The 25,109-nt window shown below is 48.1% G+C and overlaps 1 protein-coding gene and 1 long non-coding RNA gene across 5 annotated transcripts in view; one reads left to right on the forward strand and one right to left on the reverse strand.

Annotated features, from left to right (window-relative positions):
* Window positions 1–16,156: 16,156 nt before the first annotated feature.
* Window positions 16,157–23,132, reverse strand: LOC114807661. The gene is made up of 3 exons (XR_003755723.1): window positions 23,044–23,132; window positions 16,476–16,732; window positions 16,157–16,280 (listed from the first exon to the last, which is right to left on the reverse strand). It is a non-coding gene; the product is annotated as an uncharacterized LOC114807661 (long non-coding RNA).
* A 36-nt stretch (window positions 23,133–23,168) lies between these two features.
* The window catches only part of FHOD3 (formin homology 2 domain containing 3), a 297,727-nt gene continuing 295,786 nt past the window's right edge, over window positions 23,169–25,109 (forward strand). For all 4 annotated transcript variants that reach the window (XM_029054069.1, XM_029054068.1, XM_029054071.1 and 1 more), the window contains exon 1: window positions 23,169–23,255. In XM_029054069.1, coding sequence (XP_028909902.1) covers window positions 23,223–23,255 — 33 coding nt within the window. In that variant the 5' untranslated portion in view covers window positions 23,169–23,222. The remainder of the gene's footprint in view (window positions 23,256–25,109) is intronic.

Below are 25,109 nucleotides of genomic sequence, written 5' to 3' on the forward strand. Positions count from 1 at the left end.
TCCTCACGGTCCCATGCCAGCATCACTTTCAGAAACTGCTCTGAAATCTTTTTTTTCTTTTTTCTTTTTGGCAAGGTTGATCAAGGCCTTGGGGATGTCGTGGGGTCGACCAGGGGACTGGAGAACGTGACCCACTTCATCGTTTTAAAAAGCGGGCAGCTCTTCTGTCGGAGACTGCAGAGAGTCCTACCCGGGAACGGAGAGGAGGGTCAGTCCATCTAGTGACCCGGGCTAAATCGTACCTCCGGATTCCGTTGTCATCCTCCTCAAAAAGGAACCAGATGAAACTGACAGGAGATTTAAAAAAGATATTCGGTCCATTCCATAATGATCCGAAATTGGTTTTATTTCTCTTCAGAACTGCAGCCCTGGGAATTGCAGTCATTGTATGAAAGTGATTTGTGCCAGAACAAGAACAAAGCAGTGGCTGAGCACAATTTGCCACTCTGGAATCGTCTGATGGGCCTTTGAAGACACAAAACCCTTCAGATCCCGTAATCTGGCTCTAGGGAACCGGAACGTTGCCTCGAAGAGGGAAGAGCCCAATTCCTTAGTGGAGGGAAGATTTTTAAGTCCGGTAAATCAATTTCCTTGGTTTCCTGGGCCCCAATTTAAGCAACGTCTGATGCTGAATTTTTTTTTTTAAATCTCAGTTTTCGCCCTACAGGAATTCTTAAGGATTATGGGGTAAATCCATCAAGCTTAGTGTCTATTCAAAAACATAGCTTCAATCGTCAATCAGTCGGTTGCGGTTATTGAGCACTTACTGGGCACGAGCACTGTACTAAGCACTTGAGAGAGTGCCGTACTATGGGGAAACGTGATCTAGGATCTTACGCTCAATCGCTCAAAAATCCGGTCCCCTCCTACCTCACCTCGCTGCTCTCCTACTCCAACCCGGCCCGCACACTTTGCTCCTCTAATGCCGACCTACTCGCTGTGCCTCGAGCTCACCTATCTCACCACTGACCTCTCACCCACGTCCTGCCTCTAGCCTGGAACGCCCCTCTCTTCATATCTGATGGCAAATCACTCTCCTGCAAGAGGTGGCCTGAGCCTAAGCCCTCATTACTTCTCCTCCCGCTCCTTTCTGCATCACCTTTCACTTGGATTTACTCCCTTTCTTCACCCCTCCTTCAGCCCCACAGCTCTTAGGTACATATTCATAGTTTATTTATTTATTTATTTAAACGTCTGTCTCCCCCTTTAGACCATAAACTCTAAACTAGACTGTCAATTGCAGGCAGGGAATGTTATCTCCCAACTCTGCTATCTTGTAATAATAATAATGTTGGTATTTGTTAAGCGCTTACTATGTGCAGAGCACTGTCCTAAGCGCTGGGGGAGATCCAGGGTCATCGGGTTGTCCCACGTGAGGCTCGCGGTTAATCCCCATATTTACAGATGAGGTCACTGAGGCACGGAGAAGTTAAGTGACTCGCCCACAGTCACACCGCTGACAAGTGACAGAGCCGGGAGTCGAACCCATGACCTATGACTCCGAAGCCCAGGCTCTTTCCTCTAAGCCACGCTGCTTCCTGCCCACAGAAAACACTCAGTAGATATGATTGGTTGATTGCAATGGAGTGGGGGAGACATTAAAATAAATTACAGAGAGGGAAAACAGTAACATATAGGCATATGGACAAGAGAGGTGGGAGTTGGGGGTCTTAAATCTTAGAAATAGTTAATTATTTTTTAATCTAGCCAAGGGGGAAGATTTGTAACACTTCAGGTTTTGCTGAAAAGTACCTATTGAGATAGTCGATCGCAAGGCCCTCTTGATAAATTGGAACTTTACAATACTTTGAATTCATAGTATTCTAGGAATATGAGAAGCCATTGCGTGCATGTTCGTAGGATGTCTTCAGTAAAGTAACCTGTAGTCGAATGACATGATAATTAAAAATGTATTTGGCCTCTAGACAAATGAATGTAATAATTGTTATTAGGGCACTTGTTAAGCACTTACTATGTGCTAAGCACTGTTCGAAACAGGTTGGACACATTCCATGTCCTATAAGGGGATCACAGCAGCGTGGCTCAGTGGAAAGACCCTGGGCTTCGGAGTCAGGGGTCATGGGTTCGACTCCCAGCTCTGCCACTTGTCAGCCGTGTGACTGTGGGCAAGTCACTTCACTTCTCTGTGCCTCAGTTACCTCATCTGTAAAATGGGGATTAACTGTGAGCCTCACGTGGGACAACCTGATTACCCTGTATCTACCCCAGCGCTTAGAACAGTGTTCTGCACATAGTAAGCGCTTAACAAATACCAACATTATTATTATCTCCATTTTACAGAGGTGGTAACTGAGGCACAGAAAAGTTAAGTGACTTGCCCAAGGTGACACAGCAGGCAAGTGGCAGAGCCGGGATTATAACCCAAGTCCTCTGACAACCAAGCATGTACTCTTGCCACTAGCCACGCTGCTTCTCAAGTTGCCCTTCCGATGAGAATATTGTTACATTTTCTATGAGAATGGTTTCTTGATGCTTATTGGAACCTCCCACAGAGCAGGAATTGGGCTTTGAGAGCCAACAAAAACTGAATTAAAACTTAGATTGTAGTTCTGTGAATATTCAAATACTTCTGTTTCTCATTGACTCTTATTTGCCAGAGATATTTGTTCTGTGAGAATTTGATAATTATTTATTTCACCTGGAAGCTTGAACCACACAGTAAGCGTTCAATAAGTACGGTTGAATGAATGAATGAATGAATGAATGAATGAACCAAAAAACCATTAAGTTGATGGAGAAACAAATAATTTTCATCTTGCAAGAAAACAGACTCTAGGCTGCCCATAAATGATTCGTTAGATCCTCCTCTGTTTATTTTTTCAAGTAACTTCAGCATTTAGAGCAATTGAGCTCATTCTGTGGTGATTTCTGTCTTCCAGAAACAACCACAGTGGGGATATTATCCTGAGATGAGGTTATGTTTTAAAAAGGAATCAGAAAACAAACAAATTAAAAAAAAAACAGTTTTCAAGATCCACTGGGAATTAAAACCCAAGAAATCATGAATATTAGAGCAGGTAGTTAAGGTTGGAAAATGGATGGGGAAAGAGAGAAAATAGAAATCTTGAATTGAGTGCTGGGTGTCTTTAACATCTTTCCCACTGTGGAAGATCAGAGGCAAAGAAGTATTTTGAAGAAACAGACTTAAGCACTTTTTTAAAATGTTATTCGTCAAGTGCTTACGAAGTGCCGGGCACTGGACTTACTAAGCGCTGAGGTAGATACAAGATAATCAGGTTAGATACAGTCCATGTCCCACATGAGACTCACACTCTTAATCCTCATTTTATAGATGAGGTAACTGAGACACAGAGAAGTTAAGTGACTTGATCCAAGCACACAAAGCAGATAAGTGTCAGAGGCGGAATTAGAACCCAGGTCCTCCAGGACCCTGCTCTTTCCCCTAGGCCATGTTTTCCACTTGGAATTTGCTACGGACCAAGGACTGGACAAGATTCAAGAAAATCAGATCAGGCGCAATGGTTGACCCACCCAGGACTCAGTCTAAGAGGTATTTTATCCCTATTTTACCTGTAAGGAAACTGGGTCACAGAGAAATAAACCGACTTGCTCAAAGTCACCCAGAAGGCACGTAATAGAGCGGGAACGCTTAGTACATTGCTTTGCACACAGTGAAACTCAATAAATGCAAGTGAATGAATGAATGAGCTAGAATCTGGGTCTACTGACCCTCCTCAATCCTGGGCTCTTTCTTCTAGGACACATTGACAGAAGGAGTGAGAGAGAATGCGGTTGGGGTGTGTGTGTGTTTTTTAATGTTTGTTAAGCACTTACTTTGCGCCAAGCACTGTTCAAAGCTCTGGGTAGAGGAAGAGTAATCAGATTCCACATAAGGCTCACAGTCTAAGTAGGAGGGAGTACAGATATTGAATCCCCATTATTGAATCCCCATTTTACAGTTGAGGAAACTGAGGCTGAGAGAAGGGAAGTGACATACCCAAGGTCACCCAGCAGACTAATGGCGGAGCTGGGATTAGAACCCGTATCCTCTGACTCTCGGGCCCATGTTTTTCTCACAAGGCCGTGCTTCTTCCTGATGGGTTGGGCCAGATGCCAAAACGTTGAGGCTGTTTGCAGGTTGGCTTACGGAGGAGTGATGTGGGAGGGGCCGAGGAGGGTGGGGGCGAGCTTTGAGAGTCCATAGCAGGAAGGATGGGAGGGGATGAGATTCCCCTTTGGTGGTGGAATAGGTGAGAGGAGCATGAGGGTGTCTAATGCTTAATAATGATAATAATAATAATAATAATAATGTCGGTATTTGTTAAGCGCTTACTATGTGCCAAGCACTGTTCTAAGCACTGGGGTAGATACAAGGGAATCAGGTTGTCCCACGTGAGGCTCACAGTCTTCATCCCCATTTTACAGATGAGGTAACTGAGGCACAGAGAAGTTAAGTGACTTGCCCAAGGTCACACAGCTGACAAGTGGCAGAGCCAGGATTAGAACCCACCACCTCTGACTCCCAAGCCCGGGCTCTTTCCACTGAGCCACGCTGCTTCTCGCAGTGCTTCAGTTCCATCACTCGGATTTTCTGAAGCCAAGCCAGTTTTCTTGGTGTTTCAGATGCCGATTGAGACCTGATGACTCCATTTCTCAGAATAATAATTGATAAGTGTGCTTTTAGTTAAGTGTTTACTATGCGGCAAGCGCTGTTCTAAATCCTGGGGTCGGATAATCGGCTTGGACACAGTCCCCGTCCCACGCAGGGCTGACAGTCTAGGTAGGGAGGAGAACAAGTATTGAATCCTCATTTTACGGAGGAGGTAACCGAAGCCCAGAGAAATGAAGCCACTTGCCCGAGTTCACAGAGCAGGCATGCGGCGGAGGCAGGATTAGAACCCGGATCCTCTGGTTCTCAAGCCACTGCTTTTTCCGCTAGCCCAGGCCTGCACAAATGGATTTTTGCGTCGTTCACTTTAAGTGGATATAACTGCACTCCGAACGGACAGCTTGGACCGTCTGGGGTCGTATGACTCCCCTAAGACTTCCTGATCTCAGGGAGTTCCAGCTCAAGTCTGCCCACATTCCAGCTTGAATGATCTTGTTTAATTGTCGGCGGTCAGCTTGTCTGAGCAGACAACCGGTATTAATTCTGGCTAACTTGTGTTGCTAAGGAACCGGGCATCTGATTTTTTTAAAAAAAATACGGTATGCAGTTGTTAATAGCTGCATGGCGATAAGCAGAACAAAAGCTCAATCGTATTTTAAAGCGAGAGGGGAGTTACAGAGAAGCAGCATGGTGTAGTGGATAGAGCACGGGCCTGGGAGTCAGAAGGTCGTGAGTTCTAATTCCGACTCCGCCACTTCTCTGCTGTCTGACCTTGGGCGAGTCACTTCACTTCTCTGGGCTTCAGTTCCCTCATCTGTAAAATGGGGATTGAGACTGAGCCCCACGTGGGACAGGGACTGTGTCCAACACGTTCTGCTTGTATCCACTCCAGTGCTTAGTACAGTGTCTGGCACCTAGTTAAGCACTTAACAAACACCATCATTATTATTATTATATAGCATAACGTCTGATTTCAGCAGGAGACCCGCACACAAATCATTGTTGAAATAAGTCTCTTCTGCTCATTCAAAACAAATTGGGATTCTGTTCCATCGCTGGATGCTTCCTTGTTTTGGGTTTGGGTTTGTCCCACGTATCAAAGTCATCCTAGGAATATCAATCCAGGGAGAATCCAGTGTAGATCTGGTAGTTAAAATACTGTCAGATCAAGAAACATTTGAAAGTTTTCCAGCGGTTCTTGTAATCACTGTCAAGGACTCCTCCTCTTACTAGATTGTAAAGTCTTTGAGGAGAGGGATTGTACTTCCAAGCGCTTAGTACAGTGTTTGGTACACAGTAAGTGCTCAGTCACTCTCACCTCTCAATCATCTTTCTCCACTCGATTGTAAACTCTCCAAGGATTGTGTCGATCAGCTCTATTGAACTCTCTCAAGAGCTTAGTACAGTGATCGATGGACTGTTTTGCAGTGATGTTTGCAATCCCTGGGAAAAACTCCTTTCTTTACTCTTAAAGGGAAGGGCTGTTTGCTATCTCCATCCAGAGACCTGGGCTTGTGATTCAGAGACGAAGGGAACAAGGAATCATCAGCCCCACTTCCTGTGGTATTTTTGAATCCCAACTAGGGCTGTTTTTAGTGCTTGAGAGATAACCAAGAGCATGGGAGAGGGTAGACTGATGCAGGGTAAAAATATCTCTTTTTGGTAAAGGAAAATGGTGGTCAGTCCCTGAGGCCAACACATTTTGGTTTGGGTTGTGAGAAGAAAATGGCAGCTGTTCCCTCTACAGAACTCTGGGGTTTGGGGCTTAATGACAGGCAGGTGACATGAGGTGTTTTATGCAGAGGAAATCAATATTTGGCAGTTGGGTGTGGTGACATTATCATTATTACTTTTGTTGTAAACATATATTAAGGGTTTATTCTAAGCAAAGCTCTCCACTATGCTTTGGGGCAATTAGAAGAAAATCACTCAAGACCCACTCTCACATTCTAAATGGGAGAAGACAGACACACGATATAAAGGATTATGATGTAAATTACAACGCAAACAATTAAACCTAAATGATAAATAGATCAAATGGGAATTAAGACTGGGAGGCCCTTGTGAGTCAAGGACTGTGTCCAATCTGATAAGCTTGTATTTACCCCAGTGTTTAGTACAGCGCCTGGCACATAGTAAGCCCTTAATAAGAGAGTAAACAGACAGGATTCCTGCCCTCAAGGAACTGACGACCTAGAAGGAAATGATGTTAGAGGACTGGATACCACAGATTTTGTCCTATCTCCATATCCTTGGTTCTTAGAACCATATCCTTGGTTCTCTAGACTGTAAGCTCATTGAGGGCAGGGAATGTGTCTGTTTATTGTTATATTGTCCTCTCCCAAGCGCTTAGTACAGGGCCCTGCACACAGTAAGCGCTCAATAAATACGATTGAATAAATGAATGACTGAATGGCTGAAAACCCAGAAATTACTGGACCTCAGAGACCAACAGACCCTAACACACAAGACCCTGGCCAGCGCCTGCAGTATAAATATATTGGAGTCAAATGAAAAGTCAATTTTCGTGACTGGGCCCGGCACTGTAACCTGACAAGACTGTACGCTCGTTGTGGGCAGGGACCGTGGCTGTTGTATTGTTTTATTGTACTCTCCCAAGTGCTCAGTACAGTGTTCTCCACACAGTAATTGCTCATTAAATAGGATTGACTGGCTGACTGACTTTTCATTTCTTCTCCCTTCCCAGAATTAGATCCCAATGTCGGACAACACCACTTTTTCCCCGCAATTGGCCTGAAGGGAATTGAAAGCTGCAGTTAACACTGAAGCTGAGAGATGTAGCATCATCGTCCGTGATAATCTCCCCGGCAAAAGCAGCTGGGAGAGTGAGTACTGGCCCGATTTAGATATTTAAACCTCTCTTTCGGTGAAGCGGCAGGCTTTCGGCAGCCTCCCGAGTCTCCTGTGTAACCTCACCACCCTGCCTTTCCACTTTCCGGTCTCCCAGTGAACAATTGCAGGTGGAATCTTCCCTCGGGGACAGGTTTTCAGATACTGCGTTATAATGCCGTTGCAGCTGGTGACAACTGCATAGTGACAATTCATCAGGGATCCAGTACTGCTTCAACTCTGGATCGAGAACAATGTTAATGGAAAAGGATGTTTATCCTGAAGAGAAAATTTTTAAATGTTATTTGTTAAGTGTTTATTAAGTCACTTAACTTCTCTGGGCCTCAGTTACCTCATCCGTAAAATGGGGATGAAGACCGTGAGCCTCACGTGGGACAACCTCATTACGCTGTATTTACCCCAACGCTGAGAACAGTGCTCTGCACATAGTAAGCACTTAACAAATACCAATATTATTATTATTAAGTGCCAGGATACTGTACTAAGCACTGGGTTAGTATGAGGTTAGGAAACAGCCATTTAACAGATGAGGTAAACTCACAGTCTTAAGACTCATTTAACAGTTGAGGTAACTGAGGCATAGAGAAGTGTAGTGACTTGCCCAAATCACAGTAGAGAAGTGGCAGAATTGGGATTAGAACCCAGATACTCTGACTCCCAGGCCCGTACGTTTTCTACTAGCCCACGCTCCTTCCCAGAAAGGGAATACCTGGTTGTTCCATAGAGGCCTAGAATAAGAATGATCAGAGGGAGAGTCTAAATTTGCCTATTCAACAAGGAAGCATAATTCCATTCCATTCCATTCCATTCCATCGTGGTCCATCCTATTCCATTCCATCTTGCTCCATCCGATTCCACTCAATCTTATTCCAACCTATTCTGTTCTGTTCCATTCCTTTCTTTCCATCCCATCATTATTATCCATCTTGACCCATTCCATTCCTTTCTGTTCCGTTCCATAATCGTCATCATTATCCATTCTCTTCCATTCCTTTCTGTTTCTTTCCATTGTAATCATCCACACTCCATTCCATTCCGGTTCAATCGATTCCATATTCTTCATCTTATTCCATTCCATTCCACTCTGGACCATTCCATTCTGGGCCATTACATCCCTTTTATTAAATAACTGCCTCTCATTGCAACCCCCCAAGGGTAGGCAAGGGAAGAACAAGATTTTTGGATTATTTGGGATGGGGAAGCTGAGGTGAGGGAGAAACAAGGATAGGAAAGGATAGATCGTCGGTGGCCGTGAGTAGTTACCCACTGCTGCTCTCTTGGAAGGCATCGCTGCTCTTTGGACAGGGATTGTCTCTCTTTATTGCTGAATTGTACTTTCTAAGCGCTTAGTACAGTGCTCCGCACACCGTAAGCGCTCAATAAATATGATTGAATGAATGAATCACTACAGCCGACCAACCGGCTTGAGGGGCAGAAACCCAGGCTCTGTGAATATAGGGGTGTTAGGGGACTGGCAAAATGAAATCAAACCCCTCACCACAACAGTCAACCATCAGTCAGACGTATTTACTGGGATTAGAACCCATGACCTTCTGGCTCCCAGGCCCGTGCTCTAACCACTACACCGTGCTGCTTCTCTGGGTAGGACCTAGCTCTTCAAAATGACATCTTTAGAAACTAAAGTCAACTGTATAAATCACTAGGTAGCTAAATAGGTATTCTATCTTGAGGAGTACAGTTGTTAGGAGGGGGATAAAGAATGAGGAGGGAGGGAATACGGCCGTGGGCTGGAGACACGTGACGGGAAAGAGGAAATAGGTACAGGAAAAAGCTTCCATCCAAAATCTGATATTGTTAGCAAGACAAATGAACTGGATTTTCCTCTCACATGTCCACGCTGGAAACTGGGTTACTGAAGACAATTACTGCCCAGCAACTAGATCTTGGGAAAATGCAAGTCAGCAGGGCCCCGTGTGCCGAATCACCGCTTCGTCAAATCCAAGTACCTGAGGGAAATGACAGATTCAGGGGAATGGAATTTCTAGTGAAATGTTGAGCCGTCACTGAGCATTCCCTGTGCCTTTTTCTGTTTCAATCTCTCCATGGGCAAACCTTTAGGAAAAGAGAAGAAAAGGGAAGGACACATCATCCAGTAATAAACCCCATTCTGGTAGTGGACTGTTTCAGCTATCAAAGTCAGCTTAGATCGTTATCTTACCTAGCCGATCTCTCCCTTCCACGGTCCACACTTCACTCTCCCGAGAGGATCATTTTTCTAAAGAGACATTCCCCACATCTCTCCGCTCCTCAAAAATCATTCAAGGGTTGCCCATCCCTCTCTGCATCGAGCAGAAGTTTCTGACCATTGGCGTTAAAGTTCTCAGCACTCCCCTCTTACGGATCCACTCTGTTCCCCCAGTCCATCCCAGCTCACGCTCTTTGTTCCTTTCTAACACACTCTCCGTTCCTTTCGGGGGGTTCCTGCTCTCCCATCCCTCACTCTTCTGTTTTCTTGGAAGTTTCCCTGGTCTGACTGCCCCCTCTTCAGCCTACTTGCCAGACTTGCTGGGTTGCAGAGATTAGTCAAAATTTGGCTCATTTGAACGGAAGGAGCATGCTTTCTCTCTCTCTCTCTCTCTGTCTCTGTCTCTGTCTCTGTCTCTGTCTCTCCATCCCTTAATCTCCTGACCCCTTTCAGCTCTTCACCATCTCACAAATGTTCAGTTGGAACTAAGCGCTTGGAAAGTACAATTTGGCAACAAATAGAGACAGTCCCTACCAACAGTGGTCTCACAGTCTAAAATTCTTTATTCATTCAATAGTATCTATTGAGCACTTACTATGTGCAGAGCACTGTACTAAGCGCTTGGACTGTACCAACCGGTAACTGATAGGGACAGTCCCTGCCCTTTGACGGGCTTACGGTCTAATCGGGGGAGAAGGACAGACAAGAACAATAGCAATAAATAGAATCAAGAATAAATAGAATCAATAGAATTATATATATATTATATTGCACTCTCCCTAGCACTTAATACAGTGCTTTGCACAGAAGTGCTCAATAAATACAACTGAATGAATGAATGAATGGTCACTATTTTGACTCTGGACCATTTGATGTTTACCTGTTGGCCCTGAGTTCCTCCTGACAAGCTCAGAGCACCCGACTGGTTGTCCTATGAGCCGGCAGGTGGAATCTGTCTTCCTGCCCACCTGCCCCAGAGAGAAGGAGCTCGATGCCTTTACAGGGCATTGTACTGGACGAACTCTCATGGGTTCCGCTCTGTCCATGTTGGGGGGGGGGGTGGCGTGTGTGTGTGTACGCGCGTGCATTTGTGTATCTGTCCACAACATGGCATAGTGGATGGAGGATGGGCCTGGAAGGCAAAAGGTCGTGGGTTCTAATCCCAGCTCCGCCACTTCTCTGCTGTGTGCTCTTGGGCAAGTTAATTCACTTCTCTGGGATTCCTCATGCTTTAGTAAGCATTTAACAAGCACCATTATCATTATTAATAAAAGAAATTACAGGTAGGGGGAAGCAACAGAGTTTGAAAATAGGTAGGTAATTGCTTCTGGGGTCGAGAGGGAGTAGCCAGTGGCATTAGAGGAGGAACTAACTGGTAAGGGGAGATGAGAGATTATCATCATCATATTGAACACTTACTATGTGCTAAGCGCTTGGGACAGTACAGTACAACAGAGTTAGCAGCCACATTTCCTGCCCACAGTCATTTTATAATCTAGAAGGGAAGGCAGACATTAATGTAAACAACTTATCCCCGCTCTGCCACTTACCTACCGCGTGACCTTAGGGAAGTCATTTCACTTCTCTGGGCCTCGGTGACCTCATCTGTAAAATGGGGATTAAGACTCTGAGGCCCATCGGGCACTGTGTCCAACCCAATTAACTTGTATCTGCTCCACCCCTTAACACGGTACCCGCCACACAGTAAGTACTTAACGAATACCTTTGAAAAAAAAAGAGAGATAAACTCCGGGCAACATCAATGTACAGAGATGGAGTGATAAATAGCTCACTAATTAGAACGATCAAATGAGCCCAATACGGCCACCGTCTCTTATCTGGTGTGACCCGAGACAGGCCCCGCTCCCTCTCTTGAGACAGAAGAAAACTCCCTTGTGGTTGTTAGGGAGGAAGTGTTTCTTACTGCGCACTAGTGTAATGGGCTGATAGGGACAGAGCCGCTGACTCTTGTTCACGTGGCAGACCGCATCGATTCCACCGACGGCCCCAGACTGCACTCTCACCTTGGCAACTGTGTGTCACCGGGAGGAGGAAGAGGAAGAAGAGAAGGAGGCGGTGGCCAGGGCCTGTGTCTTGAAATGAGCCACGTGCGGGGCCTGGAAAGTCCTCATGATGGTGGGCAGGCTAGGTCTCACACGAGACTGTAGGTCAGAAGCAGCAGTTCAACATTACACCCATGAGTCGATGACGATGGCATTTGCTCAGCGCTTACTACGAATTCATTCATTCGATAGTATTTATTGAGCGCTTACTGTGTGCAGAGCACTGTACTAAGCGCTCGGAATGGATAAATCGGTAACAGATAGAGACGGTCCCTGCCCTTTGAAGGGCTCACGGTCTAATCGGGGGAGACGGACAGAGGAGAACGATAGCAATAAATAGAATCGAGGGGATGAACAGCTCATTAAAACGATAGCAGATAAATAGAATCGAGGCGATGCACGTCTCATTAACAAAATAAATAGGGGAATGAAAATATATACAGTTGAGCGGACCGGTACCGTGCTGGGGGAGGGGAAGGGAGAGGGGGAGGAGCAGAGGGAAAGGGGGGAAAGGAGGGTTTAAGCTGTGGAGAGGTGAAGGGAGGGTGGGTAGAGGGAGCAGAGGGAAGAGGGGAGCTCAGTCTTGGAAGGCCTAATGAATCAAACGGTATTCTAAGCGCTAGGGTAGATACAAGTTAATCAGGTTGGAAACGGTCCCTGTGCCGCATGGGGTTCACGGTCTTAATCCTCATTTTCCAGATGAGGTACCTGAGCCCCAGAGAAGTGAAGTGACTTGTCCAAGGTCACACAGCAGACAAGCGGTGGAGCCGGGATTAGAACCAGGTCCTTCTGATGCGCGGGCCCGTGCCCTACTCCCCAGGCCATGCGTATAATAATAATGTTGGCATTCAAGCGCTTGCTACGTGCAGAGCGCTGTTCTAAGCGCTGGGGTAGATACAGGGGAATGAGGTTGTCCCCCGTGAGGCTCAGAGTCTTCATCCCCATTTTCCAGATGAGGGAACTGAGGCCCAGAGAAGTGAAGTGACTTGCCCACGGTCACCCAGCTGACTCGAGTATTAAGGTTCCTGCGTGGGTTCGAATCCCGGCTCTGCCGCTTGTCAGCTGGGTGACCGTGGGCAAGTCACTTCACTTCTCTGGGCCTCAGTTCCCTCATCTGGAAAATGGGGATGAAGACTCTGAGCCTCACGGGGGACAACCTGATGACCCCGTGTCTCCCCCAGCGCTTAGAACAGTGCTCTGCACAGAGTAAGCGCTTAACAAATACCAACATTATTACTAAGCGCTTCAGAGAGGACAACAGAACAGTGAACAGACCCATTCCCCGCCCACGGCGAGCTCGCAGTCTAGAAGGCAGGACCAGCCTCCACAAAGTGAGAGCCAGAAAGGGTGGAGGGATCCAGACACCACCCCTCGTGGGAGAGGGAGGGTGGCTAACGTGGCGCCTCTGCCATCTTCGATTCGACACGGTAAGGGCGGCTGTGCATAAGCGTGGAAATGCAATAAAATCAAAACTTTGCCCTCGGAGCTACGTAAGAGGGCACAAAGGTTGGGAAATGGTTCCCCGAAGGATCGGCTTCATTTCGAACTGCGACCCGTGTATCTGGCCAAGCCCTCCAAGATGACCCGATAAGCTGCCGTGGTCCCCCGCCGCCTCATCCGTCGTCCGGGTGGTTTAAACTCCATTAATTAATTATTAATTATTATTATTGCTATGGTACCTGTTGAGCACGCACCATGTTCCACGCCGGCATAGGTACCAGATAATCGGGTACCAGATGATCCGGTTGGCCACGATCCCTGTGCCACACGGGGCTCACATTCCTAGTCCCCATTTTACAGATGAGGTGACCGAGGCCCAGAGAAGTGAAGTGACTGGCCCAAGGTCACACGGCAGACAGGTGGCGGAGCGGGGATTAGAACTCGGGTCCTCCTGACTCCTGGGCCCACACTCTAGGCCACACTGCTTCCCTACACGTACTTTGGAAAACACGCTTCTGAAGTCCTGCCGTTTCCTGGTAGCCATTAATAACGGGCACCATCCTCCTAAAACCAGTTGTCCACCCTTTCGGTTTCTCTGGTATAACGTGCGGAAAGTACCAGCCCAAGGCACTGGAATAGTGTTTCCCCTTCCCCCAAATCACAGGTTACTCATTTACCAAAGGCAAACATTTTCTTCTCCCCTTCCCACACAGGCAGAAATCAGTTCCCAAAGTCAGGGATAGTGTCCTTCCAGGGGGGCTAACAGGACCTTGAACGAAATTACCCTGTTGATGGACTGTTTCCGGCAGGAGAGGCAGAGAAGCAGCGTGGCCTAGTGGTTAGAGCGAGGGCCTGGGAGCCAGCGGGACCCGCGTTCTAATCCCGGCTCCGCCACTGGTCTGCTGTGTGACCTCGGACAAGTCACTTCTCTGGGCCTCAGTTCCCTCAACTGAAAAACGGGGTTCAAAATCGTGAGCCCCACGTGGGACGCGGACTGCGTCCAACCCGATTACTCTGTATCTGCCCCCGCGCTTAGAAGAGTGCCTGGCACATAGTAAGCGCTTATTCATTCATTCAATCGTATTGATTACTTACCGCGTGCAGAGCGCTGCGTGCAGAGCGCTTGGAAACAAACACCATATAAAAAAAAAAGCAAGCACGTTCGATTCGGGGGGCCGCCCCGGTAGGTTCTCCCCAAATACTGGTAGTGCAGGTCACGCAGGCAGCAGATTTGCCTCTGACCTAGTCCGTGCTCCTTCCACTGAGCCACACTGCTTCTCAGTGACTAAATGCTTCTAAATGACTTGCCCGAGGTCACACAGCAGGCATTTGATGGGATGGGAATTTAGAACCCAGGTCCTCTGACCCCCAGGCCCGTTCTCTTTCCACTAGACCATACTGCAGCGCGGCTCAATGGAAAGAGCACTGGTTTGGGCGTCAGAGGTCATGGATTCTAATCCCGGCTCTGCCTCTTGTCAGCTATGTGACTTTGGGCAAGTCACTTCACTTCTCTGTGCCTCGGTTCCCTCATCTGTCAAATGGGGATGAAGACTGTGAGCCTCACGGGGGACAACCTGATGACCCTGTATCTACCCCAGCGCTTAGAACAGTGCTTGGCACATAGTGAGCGCTTAACACATACCAATATTATTATTTTTTTATCATTATTATTTCTCCTCAGTCGTTAACCCACCTCAACCACCATCTTGATTCGGTCTCTCCTATATCGGTTCCACCCCCTGCAAGACCCTCTCTCCCGGCTTCCCCCGACCCCGGCCTCAGCTCGCCGCGGTGGGTTTCCGATCTTGAGAAATTCAGGTCACTTAAAACCCCTCCCTTTCTCTTAGTTCTCCTTGCACGGCTTCTCTGACCCCACTTTGCATTCTTTCTTCTAGCCCCACTGAATACGTTACTTATTCCTCTCACACACAAAAAAATGTACGATCTATTTCCATTCGGCAACAATCTCCAGGAAACTCGAATTCCCGGGGATGAATTCATTTTCGACTTCCCGCTAGCTCCTTAGGAATACCGTCTGGTGGTCTGTCCCCTTAAACCCAATCTGTTCCAGTTATAACAGATAAATTCTAAACAAATAAATAAGGACGATATCTCATTCATTCATTCGATCGTACTTATTGAGCGCTTACTGTGTGCAGTGCACTGTACTAAGCGTTTGGGAGAATACAATCCCACGATAAGCAGACACATCCCCTGATGTCCGTTTGTGTGTACTGACGTCGGTCTCCCCACCTCTAGACTGTAAGCTTGTTGTGAGCAGGGATTGTCTCTCTTTATTGCTGTATTGTAGCCTCCCAAGCATGTAGTACAGTGCTCTACATAACCGTAAGCGCTCAATAAATACGACTGAATGAATGAATGCCCGGTGGTGTTTGTTAAGCGCTTACTAGGTGCCAGGCATATAGTATGGAACATATACCACACACCATAGTATAGCATACTATGTGCTAAGCTCCCTGGTTGATACAAGTTAATCAGGTTGAACACAGTCCGCGTCCCATGTGGGGCTCACGGTCTCAATCCCCATTTTACAGATGAGGTCGCTGAGGAAAGAAGGGGGCGTGGGAATCAGAGGACCCGAGTTCTAATCCCAGCTCCGTCGCTTGCCCGCTGTGTGACCTTGGGCCGGTCACTCGACTTCTCCGTTTCTCCATCTGTAAAATGAGGATTCATTACCTGTTCTCTCCACCCTTACTTAAGCTGACATGTGGAAGGAGGACCGTGTCCATCCCGATTATCTCTTATCTACCCCAGTGCTTAACAGAGTGCTTGGCATACAGCGCAGTGCTCCGCGGTTCGAACAGTGCTTGGCACATAGTAAGCGCTTAACAGATAGCATAATTATTATTATTACAGTGCCTGGCACATGGTAAGTACTTAAATACCGCAATTATCATTATTATCATAGTGCCTGCCGCATAGTAAGCAGTTAAGAAATACTATGATTATTTTTATTATTGACATTATTTTATTACGACTGTTAAATCTGGTATTTAACAAATACCCCAAGAAGTACCTCCTGGAGGAAAATCCCATCCCGCAGAAGCCACCAGGGAAGACGAACGTCAGAGCGATCACATCGATCTCCCTGAAAATTAGAAATGATGGAAGAGAGTCATAATTAAAAACTCCGAAAACATGCAGAAAGAGAGGGCTGGGGACAGAGGGGAAAGCATGGGGTTGGGCAATAGAACCCCGGAAGAGAGAAAGGTAAATCTACATTTTCTTAGCTTTTCAGCAGGGGCAAAAAGGAGAAAAGAAATACGAGCCAAACGGCAATTACCTCTAGAACGGAATCCAATCGACTCTGGCAAACCCCGGACATTTCGCAGACGGGCTATAATAATAATCCATCTTGGCGCTCCCGCGGCTCTCAGAGGCCTCCGTAAACGGCTGTTAGTCCGAGTACTCCTCTCGGGGAGATGGTAACCCAGGCTTGTTTCCTCTGCCTCTGGGGAGGCTGGGGCAGATCCAGGATCGGCCTCGACCGCTCCTTGCCGGGGGCGGAGGAGTTGGGTCGTTTGGCCTAGTGGATGGGGCCTGAGGAGCAGAAGGACCTGGGTTCTAATCCCGGCTCCGCCACCAGCCAGCTGTGTGATCTTGAGCGAGTCAGTTAGCTTCTCTGGGCCTCTGTTACCTCACCTGTAACGTGGGGATTAAGACTTTGAGCCCCATATGGGACGGAGGCTGTGTCCACTCGGGATTTTTAGCTATCCCAGAGCTTAGTACCGTGCCCGGCGCATAATAAGCGCTTTACAGATACCGCAATCATTAGTCGGGAGAGAAAGGACTCAAGGACCAAGAAGGCGAATTTTTAGGGTTTTTTGACCTACTCAGCATACCCTTTAAAAAGGCCCCAAATATATATATTTTTAACGTTGAAGATATTCTCGACAGCCCACTTGTCTACTTATTAGTCCAAACAGAATTCCCCCTTAGTATCAATCGATTTAACGTATTTGTGGGATTAATCTTTCATATCTCACTGTCATCACTATCCTCCCCCTGCCCTTTGGATTGCAGGGTGCAGGGGGAGTTGCTAACGGATTAGCAGGTGAGGATTCAAAGGCATAATAACGACAATTGGGGCACTCCTGATGTAATGATTAATAGTAATTAATCATCATGGTATTTGTTAAGCACTTACTATGTGCCAAGCACTGTTCCAGGTGCTGGGGTAGATACAGGGTAATCAGATTCTCCCACCTGGGGCTCAGAGTCTTAACCCCCATTTTCCAGATGAGGTAACTGAGGCACAGAGAAGTTAAGCGACTTGCCCGAGGTCACACAGCAGACAAGTGGCGGATCTAGGATTAGAAGCCATGTCCTCCGACTCCCAAACCCGTGCTCTTTCCACTAAGCCACGCTGCTTACTGTGTGCCAGGCAGTGCCCTAAGCGCTGGGGTGGATAAAAGCAAATCAGGTCGGACACAGTCCCTGTCCCACATGGGGCTCACAGCCTCAACCCCCACTTTCCAGATGAGGTCACCGAGGCACAGAGAAGTGACGTGACTTGCCCAGGGAAAGGTACACGGTAGGGGGGCTTTATGAGCCCCCTCTAAACACCATCAATCTTTGCAACTTCACCCAACGTGAGGCTCTCCCTGTCCTAAAATCAGAATATCTGCATGGCAGCGCCGAGCGTGACTCTTGTATGCCCTCTGGTGCCTTGCAAGAAAAATATTTTTGATTTTCATAATAATACTTATGGTACCGTTAGGCGCCCACTATGTGCCAAGCACTGTTCATCCATCCCTTCATGTATTCAATCGTGTTTATTGAGCTCCTACTGAATGCAGAGCACTGTACTAAGCCCTTGGGAGAGCCCAATCCGACAATAAATGGACACATTTCCTGCCCACATCGAGCTTCCAGTCTAGAGGGGCAGGGAACGTGCCTGCCGACTCTGTTGTACCGCACTCCCCCAAGCGCTCAGTACAGGGCTCTGCACGGAGTCAGCGCTCAAGAAATGCCATTGATTGATTGACTGACTGATTGATTTATTTTCAGCATGATGGTATTTGTTAAGCACTCACGATGTGCCGAGCACCGTTCTAAGCCCTGGGGTAGATACGAGGTCATCAGGTTGTCCCACGTGGCGCTCAAAGTCTTCATCCCCATTTTACAGATGAGGTAACTGAGGCACAGAGCAGTTGTGACTTGCCCACAGTCACACAGCCGACAGGTGACAGAGCGGGGATTGGAACCCACGACCTCTGACTCCCAAGCCCGGGCTCTTTCCACTAAGCCATGCTGCTTCTCAGGAATTCAGGAAGAGGGGGCAGAAGCGTGGTGCCTAAAACGACAGCGCTTTGCACATAGCGAGCGCTAAACAAATACCATCATTATCATTATTTTTATTATTATTAGGGTCGAATCAGTGCTAGTGCCGGCCTGAGCTTCTCTTGGCAGCTGCAGAATCCGACTTCTGTGTTTTCCCAGCTCCATCTAGAGGCCCAAGGGAAACTTTCCCTCTGAATAGCTGCAGATTTATTTTTAGGTGGGTTTGCCCTATTCATTCACTTTTTCTTTCGGTGGTATTTATTAAGCGCTTACTGCGTGGAGAGCACTGTACTGAGCGCTTGGGAAACTACAATACAACAGTAAACAGTGACATTCCCTGCCTACAGAGCTCACAGTCTGGGAAGCGGCGGGGGGGGGGGAGATGGACCTCGATAAAAATAAATAAAATTACAGATATTGACGTTAAGTGCTGTGGGGCTGGGAGCGGGGAGAAGAGCAAAGGGAGGAAGTCAGGGTGACGCAGAAGGGAGCCGGGGATGAGAAAAAGTGAGGTTTAGTCGGGGAAGGCCTGTTGGAGGAGATGGGCCTTCAATAAGGCTTTAAAGGCGGGGAGAGCGATCGTCCCACCTGAGGAGGGAGGACATTGCAGGCCTTACTGAACTGATCCATCAGTGAATCAATCATTCGCACTTATTGAGCTCTTACTGAGTTCAGGGCATGCACTAAGCTCTTGGGAGAGAACAACACGACAGTACGACAGACACTTTCAATCGGTCAGTCGATCGAGCACTTACGGTGTGCAGAGCACTACGCTAGAGAAGCAGCGTGGCTCAGTGGAAAGGGCCCGGGCTTGGGAGTCAGAGGTCATGGGTTCGAATCCCCACTCCGCCGCTTGTCAGCTGTGTGACTGTGGGCGAGTCGCTTCGCTTCTCTGGGCCTCAGTTCCCTCATCTGGAAAATGGGGATGAGGACTGTGAGCCTCACGGGGGACAACCTGACGACCCTGTATCTCCCCCAGCGCTTAGAACAGTGCTCGGCACATAGTAAGCGCTTAACAAATACCAACATTATCATACTACGGCTTGGGAGGGTACTTAATATAATTTCTACCCCACACACCATTTTGAAATAATCCCGGGTCTACATTTAAGGCCCAACATATATATATATATATATATTTAATTTGAAGATTTTCCTCAACAGCCCACTTGTCTGTTTATAACTCCCTCCAAAATTCTGCCTTTGTGTAGTTCGATCTGTGTGGTGAATTGTGCAAGTCTCACGGTCATTAATACAATCACCGGGCCCTTGGGATTGTGAGATCTAAAAGTCTGGGTCATTTTAAATTCTATCAGAAATAATTTTTTTTCCCCACTTCCTTTCTCCCCACTTTGCCAAGGGTCTGGGAAATAATAATGATGGTATTTGTTAAGCGCTTACTGTGTGCCAAACACTGCTCTGAGCGCTGGGATAGATAGAAGGTTATCAGGTTGTCCCACTCGGGGCTCACAGTCTTAATCCCCATTTTACAGATGAGGGAACTGAGGCCCAGAGAAGTTGCGTGACTTGCCCAAAGCCGACTGTCTTGCATGTACTCACGTAATTCACGTAATAACTCACACAATAAGCCCGTGGCGTTTCCACTCCTCTCCCAAGTTTTGAGGAAGAAAGAAGGATTTTTTTAAACTAGGTGATTGTAAACGGTTAAGCAATCAGTAGCATTTATTGAGTGCTTATTGTGTGCAGAACATTCATTTATTCATTCATTTGTATATATTGAGTGCTTACGTGTACAGAGCACTGTACTAAGCGTTTGGGAAAGTACAATGCAATGATAAAACAGAAACATTCCCTGCCCACAGTGAACTTATAGTGTGGGAGGAGGGAGTTGGGGGAGCAAAGACATTAATACAGATAAATAAACGACAGTGCGGCCGGGAGGTGGGAAGAACAAAGAGAGCAACAGCCAATTTTTACTTGACCAAAGAGGTCATTCCTTGGCACCGAATCCCCAGCTTTCTCCTCATCCAATAGCGTAGTTCAATAAAAGTTTGGGACGAGCCCAAGTTCAGTATATTCAAAATGATATCCAAGTCATCCACCTAATGAAAACTGGAATCTCACGAGGAGACCTAGTCCTCCCATCTCTGAAGCCCACTATGTTCGGCTCTTGAGTTTCACGGAGGTGGTATCAGGGAGCTTCGGGCCTGACCTGAACTCCAGGTGTCTGCGGCAGTGAGCGTCTTTTTGGCTTGAAAGGCCCGAGGCCCAGCCTTGGATGATGGAAGGTTTATTTGACTGCCAGAAACGAGGCTGGGCAAATTCCACCACCTTTCAACGGGAGCACGATGACCTGCCGAAATAGCGGACAACTGTCTTGAGGGCATAGATCCCTGGCAGATGAAAGCAAATCGGCCACCGGGCAACCCACGGCCTCAGACTCCCAAGCCCGTGCTCTTTCCACTGAGCCACGCTGCTAACCCAACACCGTACTAAGCGCTTGGGAGAATCCAGTGCGAGGGAATAGGTGATGATAGGAATAATAATATGGTCAGCTGTGTGACTGTGGGCAAGTCACGACTTCTAGGTGCCTCAGTTACCTCATCTGTAGAATGGGGATTAACTGTGAGCCTCATGTGGGACAACCCGATGACCCCGTATCTCCCCCCAGCTCTTGGAACAGTGCTGTGCGCATAGGAAGCGCTTAACAAACACCAACATTATCGTTATAATTAGTTGTTAAGCGCTTCCTATGTGCCGGACACCGTACTGAACGCTGGGGTGGAGACGCGCAATTCGGATCGGACGCAGCCCCTTGTCCCACATGGGACTCGCCGTCTCAGTCCCCATTTTTCAGATGAGGTAAACGAGGCCCAGAGAAGTTACGTGGCTTGCCCCAGGTCACACAGCAGACAAGTGGTGGAGTTGGGATTAGAACCCAGGTCCTTCTGACTCCCAGGCCCCGGCTCTTTCCACTACACCATGCTGCTTCCCTAGACACTTCTCCTCCCCACAACGAGTTTACAGCGTGACATTAATGTAAGGAATTTCTGGACCTAATAAATAATTGAAGGATATATGGGTGATAGACACTTGCACAGGGGGGAGAGGGGGAGGAGGAGGAGCAGAAGGGTGAAGAAATGCCTAAGCAGGTGGGGATTGTTCACTCATTAAGACTGCCACGGGGCGGGGAAGAAAACAGGAGCCACAGAGTATTTCGGGTCTGGGAGCCAGAGGTCGTGGGTTCTAATCCCGCTGCCGTCACTTCATTCATTCAATAGTATTTACTGAGCGCTTACTATGTGCAGAGCACTGTACTAAGCGCTTGGAACGTACAATTCGGCAACAGATAGAGACAATCCCTGCCCACTGACGGGTTTACGGTCTAATCGGACTGTAATCGGACTTGGCTTCTCTGTGCCTCAGTTTCCTCATCTGGAAAATGGGGATTAGACTGTGAGCCCCACGTGGGACAACCCCACTACCTTGTATCTTCCCCAGCTCTTAGTGCAGTGCTTGGCACATAGTAAGCGCTCAACAAATACCATGATCATCATTATTATTTCTTTCAATCGTATTGACTGAGCGCTTACTGCGTGCCGAGCCCCGTACTAAGCGCTTGGAAAGGACGATACAACAATAAAGAGAGTCGGAGATCATTCATTCATTCATTCACTCGTATTTACCGAGCGCTTACCGTCTGCGGAGCACTGTACTAAGCGCTTGGAAAGTACGATTCGGCAACAGATAGAGACAATTCCTGCCCAACAAGGGGCTCACAATCTAGAAGCGGGGGAGACGGACAGCAGAACGTCAAAAGAAGTAAACGGGCATGGATACTAAACAAATCGAAATTAAGCAGGCGGGGGTGATTAATTCATTAAGACCTCCACGAGACAGGGAAGGGAGGGCAAAAGGGTGAGAACAAAGTGGGGATGGGGCGTTAATTCCTTGAATCCCTTCCCTAGGCACTCAAACCGAAAGACCATCAAGTGCCTGCTTGTTTTCCTCTCCGCCTTATCGCTGGATGAATTCTTTTATGGCTGATCTCGCCCCTGTTTCAATGCCACTAAAAATATGCCCAAACGTTTGGGCAATCGTGGGAGTAAATATGGCATAAATCCCTCCCGGACGGTAAACTCAGGGAACACGTCCACCAACTGTCCCAAGTGCTTAGTAATAATAATAATAATAATAATGGTATTTGTTAAGCGCTTACTATGTGCCAAGCAGCGTTCTAAACGCTGAGGGGGGGCGGGGCAGGCAAGGGGATCAGGTGGTCCCACGTGGGGCTCACAGTCTTCATCCCCATTTTGCACGTGAGGGACCTGAGACACAGAGAAGTGAAGCGATTTGCCCCTAAATCACACACACCTGACGAGTGGTGGATCCGGGATCAGAACCCGTCACTTCTCACTCCCGAGCCCGTCCTCTTCCGCCTGAACCACGCTGCTTCTCCGGGACCGAGGAAGCACTCCAGAAATACCCCCCCCCCCCCCCCCATGACGGATGGAAATTCTTGGGAAATAAATAGGTACGTGGGTCGGGGGTTGTTTAATCCCTTGATGAGGGTCTCTGTGCTTTTCGCGTGAATAGACGTCTCTCACCTCATCGAATCTGGAGCGGGATACACATCTGCTCGGATGTTGAGCGTTTGTTTGGTTATTTGGATAACTTGCCAGTTCCAGAAAGGAGTGATAATGCTTAAGAAACATTCCTTGGGCAGACAACAACAACAATAATAATAGTAGATGGAGCACATACGGAGGCCTAATCTCGGAAGACTATGCCACTCTTGCGTCTGATGGAGAAAGGGGAGGTGAGACCCATAATTCTGACCGGTCGGTGGTATTTGGACCTCGTCTTCGTGCGAACTAAGCGCTTGGGAGACTACAGTATTGTGATGCACATACGAAGACCCTCCCTTGTGTCGTCACATTTGATCTTTGCAGAGCCTGGCGCTTTTTGTTCTTGTGAAAAAATAAGTTTTTGACATACAAACCTAATTTTCATTCAAGTTTTTTTTAAAAAAAAAAATCAGCCGTGATAGTGCCCTTAAGGGTTTTACGACAGACGGGTTGGCTTCGCTCCCATCCCTATCCTGATGATGATGATGATGATTATGGTATTAAAGCACTTACTATGTGCTAAGCCCTGTTCTAAGCGCTGGGGGAGATACAGGGTCATCAGGTTGTCCCATGTGGGGCTCACACTTTTAATCCCCGTTTTACGGACGAGGGAACCGAGGCCCAGAGAAGCGAAGCGACTTGCCCAAAGTCACGTCACACAGCGGTCAGGTGGCAGAGGGGGGATTCGAACCCACGACCTCTGATGGGAAGGAGCCCCAAGGCCGCAGTGACTCAGCTCACTGGGGGAAGAGAATGTAATAATAATAATAATAATAATGTCGGTATCTGTCAAGCAGGCACTTTGTGCCAAGCACTGTTCTAAGCGCTGGGGTAGATACCAGGTGATCGGGTTGTCCCACGGGGGGCTCACAGTCTTCATCCCTGTCGATCGCTACCCTGCGTGCAGAGCCCTGTGCTAAGCGCTTAGGAGAGTAGCATCGTGGCCTAGCGGCTGGACTGGGAGACAGAAAGACCTGGATTCTAATTCCGCTCTGCCACGCGTCCGTGTGACCTTGGGTGAGTCATTTATGTGTGACCGGGGGCGAGTCCCTTCACTTCTCTGGGCCTCAGTTCCCGCCTCTGTAAAATGGGGATGAAGGCTGTGAGCCTCACGGGGGACAACCGGATTCCCCCGTATCTCCCCCAGCGCTTGGAACAGGGCTCGGCACGTAGCGAGCGTTTAACGGCTACCGACATTGTCGTGTCACTTCTCCCTACCTCTGATACCTCCTCCGCCAAACGAGGAATTAAGACTGTGAGCCCCACGTGGGACAACCTGCCGACCTTGGATCTACCCCGGCGCTCAGCACATAGTCAGCGCTTCACAGATACCATTATTATTATTATTTCACTTCTCTATGCCTCAGTCCCCTCCCCTGTAAAAGGAGGATGAAGACTGGGAGCCCCACGTGGGGCAGGGACCGTGTCCAACCCCATCCGCTTGCATCCACCCCCCAGCGCTTAGTACGGTGCCTGGCCCCCGGTAAGCGCTCAACAAATACCACAGTTATCATCATCCCTCTCTCCTCCGCGGTCCATATTTCACTCCGCTGCATCCATCCCTTTCCCAAAAGGTCATCCTGCACGCATCTGCAGCCTTCTTTTTGGTAAAAGAGTTATCTGTTAAGCGCTTACTATGCGCTAAACCCTAGTCAGGGGGATCAAATCCCCGGGCCCTGGCGCGTGGTTGGGCAGGGGTCGTCTCTGTTACCGAACTGTATCTTCCAAGCGCTCGGTCCGGTGCTCTGCGCACGGTAGGCGCTCCGTAAATACGATGGAATGAATGAATAGGCGATGGAGAGGGAAGATGCGGTTCGCTCTCGTTTCGCATGGCGTTGGCGAAGCTCTCGGTCGCGCTAGAGGCCGTGCCGAGCGCTGCGTCTGGGTGGCTTTTGATGCTGTCCCCCTCTGGTCCTCCCTCCCTCCGTCCGTTCCCCGAGGCTCCGAGGTGGAGGTGAATGGGGGGGGGGGAGGAGGGTGCAGGTAGCGGGGGGGTTTGGCGGGGGAGAGGGTGCAGGTAGAGGGGGGCGCAGGAGGGAGAGAGC

The sequence above is a fragment of the Ornithorhynchus anatinus genome, chromosome X3 (genome assembly GCF_004115215.2).
Source record: "Ornithorhynchus anatinus isolate Pmale09 chromosome X3, mOrnAna1.pri.v4, whole genome shotgun sequence".
Classification (NCBI taxonomy): Eukaryota; Metazoa; Chordata; class Mammalia; order Monotremata; family Ornithorhynchidae; genus Ornithorhynchus; species Ornithorhynchus anatinus.